General features: G+C 48.6%; 1 protein-coding gene across 1 annotated transcript; it reads right to left on the bottom strand.

The window, feature by feature from the left end:
- Positions 1-1,052: 1,052 nt before the first annotated feature.
- On the bottom strand, positions 1,053-4,531 carry DCD (dermcidin). Its single transcript, XM_053554200.1, has 5 exons — positions 4,474-4,531; positions 3,469-3,507; positions 2,098-2,199; positions 1,680-1,769; positions 1,053-1,137 (listed from the first exon to the last, which is right to left on the bottom strand). The coding sequence occupies exons 1-5, from the start codon at positions 4,529-4,531 to the stop codon at positions 1,064-1,066; spliced, it is 363 nt and encodes a 120-aa protein (XP_053410175.1). The 3' UTR covers positions 1,053-1,063.
- Positions 4,532-11,105: the final 6,574 nt, after the last annotated feature.

Below are 11,105 nucleotides of genomic sequence, written 5' to 3'. Positions count from 1 at the left end.
TTGGCCTCCCAAAGTGCTGGGATCACAGGCATGAGCCACCGCATTCATAAACAAAATGATCTTGAAGCCAGGTATCAAAGACGACAGAGTCATTGCCATCCTGAATACCTAATTGAACACATGGAGAAGACAGACTACTATCCTTTACCCCCAAGTCTAGAGCATCCGTCCTTGACTGCTACATGTGATGGTGCTTGAGCAATTATATTTTGGGTCATTCTTTATAATAGATTAGCCTTCCCTAGCTCATATACTCCTGATATATGGGGATACAGGCTGTCCCAAGAGCTGTCCTACTGTGCTGCAGCCTTGGCAGCTCTAGGTCAATCTGGAGGGCGCCTGCAGCTGGGGAGGGAGAAGCCAGTTTCCTCTTGGTCTGGAACTTAGTCTATAAGGGTTGCCCACAGGCCCTCACCCAACTTGGAGGTTGAAAGAAGCATCTTCTTCCCTTCTTCTGTGGCACTGCATTCTCCACAGAGCCAGTAACCCTGATGGGCTTTTGTCTTCCACAGGGCATAGAATGATAATCCTGGGGCTGGGCTGCCTTTTCTAGCTCTAAGTGTGTCCCAGGGTGGTGGGCAGGCCCCACATGTCAGAAGTTCTCCATGGAATATGGGACACTTAGGGCCCATGCTTTCTAGTTGTGGGTCCTAGAGCCGATTCCAGGGCAATGGGAAAAGTCCCATCCAAAACTCCAATGCACAGTAAAATGGCACTAGGCAGAGAGTGAGGAATAAGGAGGGGACAAGTTTGGGGACCAAAGCTCAGCCTTTGCCGACGTGGGTGAGGGGTGGGTAGGAATCAAGTAACTTGTTGGAGTCTGTGCTCTTGGGGTGACCGAGTCTGGGACTGGCTCAGGAGGAAGGGCCAGGGTGCCAGCTGAGACCTCCTGGGGGTTCTTCTCCACTCTCCTGGGCACCTGGCCAGGTTTCTCACCCCATCTCTTTTCAAGGAAAACACACACACTCCAGGTTTGATGCTTTTGGTTTAATATTTGGGTTTGGGGGATTGTTTTTGTTTCAGGCTACAGACTTGTGCTCCTAGGCATCCAAGGCATCATTCCTCATCTTTTCTTCAGCCCCAGGTCTTTTGTCAGTGTCAGTCTTTTTGTCACATCTTCAACAGCATCCCAAACAGCTATAGAAAAAATGGGGGAAAGAGGTGGGAAGAGCAAAGGAATGGGAAAGGGAGGAAGAGAGAGATGGAGTTGGGGAAGGGGGGGAGGAAAGAGAATATGAAGAAATATGAATAATGCTTCTGGGGCCCCAGGCAGCAGCTCTGCCCCTTCTGTTCCTCCTCAACTTTGTCTTCTGCTTTCCAGACTCACTGAGGCCCTGGAGGGGCTCACGCAGAAGTTGAGGGGTTGGAGCTTAGACTCACCAGGAGCCTGAAGGACCCACCCCCTTCCCCCCTTGGCAGGGGGTGAGAGGGATAGAGAGAGCAGGTGCCACCATGAGGAAGGCAGGGGTGAGACCCCAGGGAGGATCCACATGGGACCACAATGCATTTGAATCTGGGTGAGAAATCGGGGATATTTGAAAGCATAAAGCGAGGGGGCCATCAGTGGCAGGGGCTGTGGCCTTTTTAGGTTTGACTCGTAGGGCTGGATGTGGGCTGGCCCGAGGGAGGGGTGGGCATGATTACACAGGGGCTCAGATGCCGTGAGTGGGGACACTTACCACCAACTTTTTGCTTTAGGTGATCAAGTAGACCTGATGCTTTGTGTTCAAGTTCCCCAGTAACCTTTTTTATTTCCTCTTTGTCACCGTCTAAGATGGATTTTAATTCGGAGTAGAAGAAGTCACATCAGCAGAAAAAAAGCTGCTCCCTTTGTAAGAGAACTCCCACCGTGGGTAGCCCTAGGGTGAAGTGGTTTTGCTGAGGGAATCCACTTCCCTCCCAGCCCATGAGAAGGTTGGTCCATGAAGCCAAACCTCAAAAACCCTGTGTGCAGAGCAGATGTGTACAGCCCACCCTGCTTAGGAGTCTGGGTCTCTCTGTGCCCCTGTGTTATGCCTGTGAGTGTAGGCTGCCTCCAGAGATCTTGCTGTTTTATGTGTCAGAATTCAAGACCCTGGCGCTGGCAAAGAGACTTACCTGGAGGGCTGGATCTTTGCTTCCTTGATGGCTTTGGTGTCTTTTTGTCTAACCCTGAGGATTCTCCATTTTCCTGTGTGACTGCTGATGACTCATGGGATGCTGCAAAAGGGTGACAATGTGACAGTAAGGAAATCTCCCTCCAGGCTTCCCCGGGCAGGTGGTGGAGGGTCTCCCCCACCACTCCTGAGGTCTGGCTTTAGGGTACACATTCTCGCTCCCAGTTCTAGAACTTGACTTTTATGTGGCACTGTGTTTTTCGTGGCCTTCAAGTCTTTCCCCGCTGCCTCAAAGACGTCTCCTGCTTCTTCAGGGCCTTTTCATAGAGTGGATTATGATTCAGAGAATAGTCAAGTCATGTTGACATAAAGCTCCTGAGTTTCCACCCCTTACACCAGCCCCCTGGCGTGCAGAGGTTTTGCTGAGGGGACTTGCTTCTCCCTCCAGGGCAGGTTGGTGGGCAGGGTAGAAACCTGACAGGTTCCCAAGGGGCTTTTGCAGCTCTAAACACATATGTTGGTTTGTTTGGAGAATCAAAACTTCTCTCATTTATTGGTGTGAAAGGCACCAGAGGCATTTGAGAAGAGATAAGGGGCGCTTTGGGCGGTGTGTGTGGAGGCAGAGAGGCGACAGGTGCATGCCGAGGTTGGGGCATGGTGGGATGATTAGTTAACTAAGCGGGACTAATGAGTTTAGTTAACTGAGGTGTGTGTGTATTGCTGGGGAAGTAGAAATGTGCGAGAATTAGGTCCTGCTGTCTAGTCTACAGTCCAGAAAAGCAGACAGAACTGGCACACTCTGGATGACCACGGGCGGGATGGATGAAAGGAGGGGCAGGGAAAGAGAGAAAGAGGGACCATATCCACGGGCGGGAGAGCAGCTGGGGCTAGCAGCGTGTTAAAAAGCAGGGACAGGTGGGAGAGGGGTGAGAAAGGTCCCCAGGAAAGGGAAAGTTGGGCCACAGAAAGTAATTCATTTTGCCTGATGTGGCCAATCCAAGTGGGGTCTGCGGAAGTTATATGTGTATTCGAAAAGTAGCCTGAATCCAGATCATGAATCACTGGGTCCCTTCAGTGTCAGGCTAGGAGGTGGGAGTTACATAGTGATAAACGGAGAACCACATGAAAGGGTTTTGAATAGAAATTGTTGGTGAGGGTGGTGGATGATGAAACTTTGGAATACATTTAATATCCCCTTCCTCCTCCTGTTCAAGACGAACTTTCCTTGCTCCACTTCCAGGCAAGGAGATCTGCCTCCTACCCAGGCTCTCCTTGCCCTGGTTCCCTCTTCTACTTCTCTGACTTCCTCCACTCACATCCCTGGCATTAGCCTCCCACTCAGGGCTGGGGCAGGGGGAGAGGAAGGACTCACAGTTCCCCGATCCTGGGGCAGACGCGGCCTCTGGGTCATCTGCAAAGGAAGAAATAGTGGCCGTGTCAAGTAGGGTACACTGAAGGGGCTTCCTCTGGCCGGGGCTGCCTAGTGTTTCCAGAGCCCTGATCTCTGGAGTGTGGCCGTGGATGGAGGGGAGAGGAATCTCTGCTGCACAAGGGCCCCACCAGAAATGCTTTGTGATATCTCAACGAAATCTCTCTCTCTGTTATCCTCCCCAGACCTGGGCTACTCATGACATCCCTATGAAAATGGAATCATTCTCTGACTCTCTTCTTTCATAATTTTAGCTTCATAATTAAAACTGAATGGGGTGGACTGGGTGTAGTGATGGGCAGAACTGGCTCTGATTGTCACCCTACGTGAGGACCCCAGCCCTCCTTTTCTCCCTTCTCCCAACAGCATGAATAAAGCATGCGTTAGGCACCAGGCACGGTGTAAGAGGCGGTGGATACAGCTGTGAGCAAGACAATGTTTTCTTGGGGAAGCTGAAAGTCAGTGCAGGATTTGGAAAGTTACACAATTACCTAAGCAATTATTTAACTACGTTTATGATATTGCTAGGAAGGAAAGTATAGGAAGCAATAAAATGGAAAAGAGGGGGTCTGCATTATTCTGGGGCATCAGTAAGGCTGCTCTGTGGAAACACATTGACAGGTAAAGGAGCAACTATGTAAAGGGGATAGAGGGGAGGGTGACAGTGGGTGGGTGAAAGCACAGGGCAGGGAAAAGGCAGGAGAACGTGCAAAAGCCTTGGTGGCGGGAAGTGGCTGGAGAGAAGTGGGCAGCCCAGGCCAGGGTGGAGGGGGCCTGGTCTCCTCTGGCCAGTGGGCAGGGGACCCTGTGTGGGGCCCTCAGGGGGAGGCAGTAGTGGGCTGCAGAGACAGGCAGGAGGAACTGCTTGTGCCAAGGAGGGACTGGGGGAAGAAGGCGGGGATATGTTCTTCAGCTGTCCGGATGGTGCAGGGGAAGTGCCATACTCACGTGCACAGACCAGGGCCCCAGTCAGCACTGCCAGGACGAGGAGAGCCGTGAGTCTCATGCTTCTGTGGGTGGAGTGAGTATGCTGCAAAATCCTTAGAGATCCTGAGGTCTACGGGCCATGTCTCTCTCTGGGCCTCTTTTAGTCATGGCAGGGACCAATGGGAGCCTGTCTTCTGGTGGTGTGTTCTCTTCTCCTCTTCTCCCACCTCAAAGCCACCTGTTAAGTCAACAAGGGCTGGCTGGTGCCTGTCTTCCCTGCAGGTAGGTCCTGGATGGCACCTCAGAGCTGGCACCATCCTTACTGGCACCATCCTGTGCCTGCCTGTCCCCTCCCCATCTCGCCTATGACCTGGGTTCCCATTTCTGGTGACACCTGGGTCCCCAGAGAGGTTTCTCACCTTCCTTGTGGAAACAAGAGGGTGGCTCAAAAGGTCAGACTCGGTCTTCTCAGGAGATCTGGGGGTGACTGGGGCTTTCCAGGGTGGGCAAAGCCCATCATAGGAGGTTGCCCTCACAGCACTGCGGACTTCTGCTGACCCTGCTCCTCTCTGGGGTCTCCACACGGTAACCAGAGCTTCCCAACCTCTGTAGCCCTTAACTAAGGTGCCTTTAGTCCCAGATAAGGATCTTCAGCTCCAGAAAATTCTCCTGGTAAACTGGCGAGAGTGTGAAGTCAGTTCCCAGTTTGGCCTTCAGAGGGATGAGGACGGCCAGTGGTGTGAATAATTCAGATTGGAAAAGGCAAAAGTGCTTCTTTCTGCCTCAGAATCTCTTCCTACGGATGTGTGTTTGCTTTGGGATGGCAGAAGTAGCCCTGGAGATATATATGGGTTTATGACTTGATCTTGTCATTTAATAGCTATGTGGCCTTGGGAGAGGCAATCACTCACCCCACTTCAATGTTTTTTTTTTCTTTTCTTGTAATATTCAAAGCATACAATGTGGTGTTTTGATATATACATACATAGTGAAATGGTTACTAGAGTCAAGCGAATCAGCCGTCATATCTCAGTTACCTGTTGTGTGTGTGTGGGGAGGCCAAGAGCACCTAAAATCTGCTCTCCCAGCAAATCCAGCAAAAATCCAATTTCAATATAACATTATTAACTACAGCCCTCATGTTCCATGTCAACTATTTTTCATTTGATGGTGAGAAATTATAATTCTTACCCCTTATGCTTATTGTGAGGAATATAAATGTCAAAACTGGCCTACTCCTTCCTTACCTGTTCCCAGGCCCAGGTTGGAGAGCTGAGGATAACTTGAAAAAAATATTTTTTTCTTTGAGACAGAGTCTTACTCTGTCACCCAGGTCAGAGTGCTGTGGTTGCTCAGAACAACCTCAAACTCTTGGGCTTAAGCAATCCTCTTGCCTCAGCCTCCAGAGTAGCTGAGACTACAGGCAACTGCCAAAACGCCTGGCTAGTTTTTCTATTTTTGCTAGAGACAGCAGCTTGCTCTTGTTTAGGCTGGTGTTGAACCCCTGAGCTTAGGCGTCCACCTCCCAGAGGGCTAGGATTACAAACATGAGCCACTGTGCCCGGCCTCATAACTTGAAATCTTGATTTCTGGTCCTGACAAAGTCAATTACTTCCCTGTGATGTCCTGTCCTTGCTTGTTTCCTCGGCCTTGGTGAAAATGGATTGCGATTTGTTTTCTGAGGTGCTTTCTCTGTGCCAGGCACAGTGCTAGGCCCAGACAAAGATGGGTAGATAGTGGTCTTGCCTGGGGTGGGGGGTACACCATAGGCAGGGCCCCAGTGGATGAGGAACTTCCCGTTCTGGAAGTGTAAGCCCACCCTTCCCAGCCTATGGGGGAGTGAATCTCCACTCCACATGTTCATCACACAATCTCTCTGATTCTCCCTCTCTGCAAGGTGCAGAACAACCCAGGGTGCTTGTGAAATTGAAACAAGAAAAGCTCAAATGGAAAACTTCTGGGGCTCTCCTGGTGCCCTGGACATCTGCCCCTCACCTCCGTGAGCACTCCCTCCATCTAGCTTCCTGTCTCGGCTTTTTCCCCCCCTTCAACATATAGACATCTTAAAAATAAACAAACAAAATGTTGTCTTTATACTGTCCCTTTCTAGCTTCTTTCCAATCCTTTTACAACCAGGCTTTTTTGAAACTACAATTTTGGCCTCAACATCCTTGTTCTTTTTTATGTTCTTATCACTCTGTAATGTTTGCGCCACCATCCTGGGGACAGAAACACATTGCTTCCGAGGTCCTTAGTCTCATGGCCATGCTGTCAGCCTTTCTCACTCTGTCTCTGTGGGGTTGTGATGCTCTTGACCTCTCACCTTTGGAAATCCAGGGCTTCTCGCCCTCTCTCCCTTCCTGGCCATGCTCCCAGCCCCCGCTCGCCTTCCCTGCCCTGGCAGTCCTCTCAGTCTTCTATTCTTAGCCTTTTCCTTCTCTTCCCTTCTCACTCTTCTGTGTGACTCATTCCTGGAGTCACACCTATGACTCCTTCATCTTTGTGACAGTTCAGACCCCTCTCTCAAGCATTACTATCCACCAGCTGATGGGTGACAGCAGCTCACCAGCCCTGCAGGTGGAGAGCTGGTCTCATCTGCTTTTCCCGCATCTCCCATCACGGCTCCTCCTCCACTGTTTCCTGTTCCGATTAACAGCACCAGCACACACCCAGCACTCTAAATAGAGATTGCAGGGTAATTTTACATCTTTCTTTCTTCCTGGCCACCTATGTTACAAGGACACGGGGTCCATCAAGTCTCCCTGTCCACGTGCTGCCTCTTCACCCTTCAGGGCTGTGGCCCAGCAGCCTCTGCCTCTGGGCCTTGCCATTTCTCCTCTCCGCTGAAGGAACTGCCTGGCGCCTGGTTTTCCCTCTGGTAGTCTCAACTTCCATCTCCCTTCTGAGTGATTTCTAGCACACAAACTGAGGTGGCAGAGCACACACCGCCTTTCATGAGCTGGCTTCTGTCTGTCCCTTCCATTTCAACCCATCCTTCCCCCTTCAGACTCTGCCTCCGGCTCATTAAATTGATTTCAGTTCCTTGCATAGATTTAGTTTTTTCTTGCCCCTCTCCACCAATTTCCTCCTTGTATTGTCTTTAATGCCCTCCTATGATTGATTAGATGGCCGAGCTTCTTCCTACTCATCCAAGGCTCAGATGGGGACATCTTCTTCCTCAAAGATTTCTTCGGCGTTCTTCCTGTCCTCCTTTCTTTCCCCACCAACTTCGGTCGGAGTTTTGGGATAGGGGCTTCTCTGGGCTTCTTGTTCTTCTCTCCATCTGTGCATCGCTCAGCCGGTGCTGGGACTGTCTGTTTGGGGGTTAGTCCAACTAGACTTGAGCTGTGCCTGACACATGGTTAGAATGGTAACTTTTGGTGCAGTGAGGTCAAGTGAGCAGGGCTAGAAACTTTCTGAGTTTGGGCCAAAGGTACGTGAAGCTGCTGAATAGCTTAAGCCATCAATCGGTTGGAAATGGAGAATTCATTCCAATTATATTAATATTGCTATATCCAGCTGGTTTCTAAAAAACCGAGAGTCAATATTTGTTTATAGTTTTCTTCTTTTCAAGTGAAACTTATATACAATGGAATGCTCATACTAACTGTACCTTTGAGTTTTGACAAATACATCTACTGATGCAACCCATGTTCCTATTAAGTTACAAAATTTCATAACAACCCAGAAACTTCCTTAATGTCTCTTCCCAAGCAATCCAGCCCTAGTCCCCAGGGGCAAACCTAGGTGCTGTTTAAGTGTACTTCGTGCTGAAATATCTGTGGGGTTTATAAAGTGAATGTGGCTTGATAGCCTCCTTTCCCTGTCTTGCTAGGTGGGCTTGTGCCTGTAGAAATGTTGTGATTCAGGCCATAGAGGCTTCCTTGAGTTAGGAAAGAGAGCTTGTGTGCTCTTGAAAGTGTGGAGAGTCTCGCAGTGGTTCAATGGTGAAGAGGGATGACACTGAGCCTTAAAGTTCCATGCAATTCATGATGAGATTTCCAGAGAAGGGCTCAGAGGACAGGTTAAGAGATGAGGAATACTTAGCTTGGGAGAAAGTGTTGTTGCTCTACTTAACACATGGCTTCCAGGATGTTCTTCAAAAAGGAGGGTCAGGCAGGTCCAGTAGTCCAGAGTGGGAGTAATATCATTAACAGTTGAGAGTCAGAGGTGAATTCATTCCTTTTTTTTTGTTTAAGACAGGGTATTTCTCTGTTGAACAGCTGGAGTGCAGTGGTGGGATCACAACTCACAGCAAACTTAAAACTCCCAGGCTCAAGAAATCCTCCTGCCTCAGCCTCCCAAGTAGCTAGGACTCCAGGTGCATGTCGCCATGGCTGCCTGGCTCATTCTAACCTCCAAGGTGGTGGTGGAGACTTTTACAGGGAGAAGTAGGGAGAATTCAGAGAAAGGTGGGCTGGGGCTTCCTTCCCCTGCAGGCACTGGGCACTGGCCTTAGAGAGGTGAGTCGGACTTGCTTTCTACCTTCATGGAGCTCACAGTCTAGTCTTGGTAATAAAGTTAAGCTAAATAATTTGACATTAATATGGCCTGTAACAGAGAACTTAGAAGGACAACGATGATCTGAAGTAGTTCAGGGATGTTGAGAGGAGAAGAGGGGAAACATTAGATGAAACACGCAGAGGCATCGTGGCGAGGGGGTGAGGTAGAGGGAGAAGTGCCCCATTCCTGAAGATCTGAAAGCAAGTGAGTGAGAAGGTCAGGTAGGGGGGGCCTGGGTGTGTGTGTGTGTGTGTGTGTGTGTGTGTGTGTGTGTGTGTGTGTGTGTGTGAGATGTCTGTAGGCAGAGGACGATGCTCCCTTCTCAATCTGTAAGTCACCTTGGAGAGATCATCGCACAGCCAACAGGAAGAGGTCTTGCTATTTGCACAAGTCTTTTTCCAGAAGAACTTAGCCCTCAGGGTTCTGGAATCAGCCCTGCCAAGGAGCAGCCTCTCTGTACTCCTTGTCTCCCTTCCCTTTCTAGGCTCTAGGAATTAAAGAAGCAGTTACTTTCGGGAGTGGTGGAGAAGGAGACGGGGTCTGTATGGTAAAGACCCTTTTTTTTTTAAAAATTAATTTAAAGCAAGGTGATTATCATGAATTTAAAGCAGGTCTGTAATGATCCATTACCAAGTTTAACCTGTTCCCCAATATTGGGGGGGAGGGGAATAGGGTAGGAATGGGAGCAGAGATGATGCCAGACCACAGCAACTCCTTTCCCCTGGGTCTGCTTGAAGAAAAGCACAACTGAGTTTCCGTAGGGAGCAATTGCCCCTGCAGGCCTGATGGAAGATTCTGGTGGTTGTTGGGGTGCTAATCTGACCCTACGTGTGCTCTGTGTGTTCTTTCCCTGTTCTTTCTACCTAGGTACAGAGTCGTATCCTGGATAGCAGGGTGGGGAATGTAGAATACCAAGGGAGGAATGACCTGCCTTTAAGAGGATAGGAACCACAATGTCTCAGCATCTCATATCAGTTAAATGGCTTGTATTAAAACGACAGGCAATAACAGATGCAGGGGAGGATGTGGAGAAAGGGAACCCTCATGCTTAACCTTAGGTGGAACATCGGTGGGGATGTAAATTAGTACAGCCACTATGGAGAAGAGTATAGAGCTTCCTCCAAAACTAAAAATAGAACCACCATAGGATCCAGCAATTCTACCACTGGGTATATATCCAAGAAAAAAGAAATCCCATCTCAGAGGTATCTGTACTCCCATGTTTAATGCAGCACTATTCACAATAACAGAAATATGGAATCAACCCAAGTGCCCAACAACAGATGACTACATAAAGAAAATGTGGTATAAATACACAATGGAATATTATTCAGCTCTAAGAAGACTGAAATCTGGTCATTTGCAGGAATATGGATGGATGGAACTGGAGACCAATTATGTTGAGTGAAATTAGTGAAGAACAGCAAGTCAAATGCCAGATGTTCTCACTCATATGTGGGAACTAAAAAATGAATCTCCTGAAGTTAGACAGTAAACTGGTGGTTACCCCAGGCCAGGAAGGGGAGCAAGGAGAGGACAATAAGGAGGAAAAAATAAGTAAATTTAGTTATTATTACCGAATTGTACACTTAAAAATGGTAGAGATGGTAAATTGTATATGTATATTTTACCTCAATAAAAATGAAAGGATGGGAGTGTTGCTCCTTGAACCTGAGACATGGGCACAGGGGCCTTGACCTGACCAACTTCACTGCTCCTTCTCTCATGCGCCCATTAGCAATGTGGTAACAAGTTGTTTTTCTGAGCTGGTCAATGCTAAGTGGTCAAGTTGGTCAAATGCAGTGGGTATGACCAGAAGGTAAACTGACTCAATTTTATATTTAACTGTTAGAAAAATGTCCTCATCATCAATGTACCAGGCTTTGAATAATCTCAAGGTGACACATGTACCTCTCAAAATTGAATTAATAACAGTAGAACCTCTGAAAGTTGACCACTCAAGGAACTGTAAGAAACTGGTCAATGTACAGAGGTGGTCAACAGAAGGAACTAGGCCTACTGTACTGATGTATACATTTGGTGCATGTCTGTTTGTGAAAATTAGGTCAATTCAAGGAGGTGGTCAACTATGGAGGGTCTACTGTGTTTGGAATGGTCCACTATGATTAAGAACCAAATGTGAGCAATAA

Source organism: Nycticebus coucang, chromosome 12, assembly GCF_027406575.1.
Source record: "Nycticebus coucang isolate mNycCou1 chromosome 12, mNycCou1.pri, whole genome shotgun sequence".
Lineage (NCBI taxonomy): Eukaryota > Metazoa > Chordata > Mammalia > Primates > Lorisidae > Nycticebus > Nycticebus coucang.
This window is presented reverse-complemented; position numbering and strand designations above follow the sequence as displayed.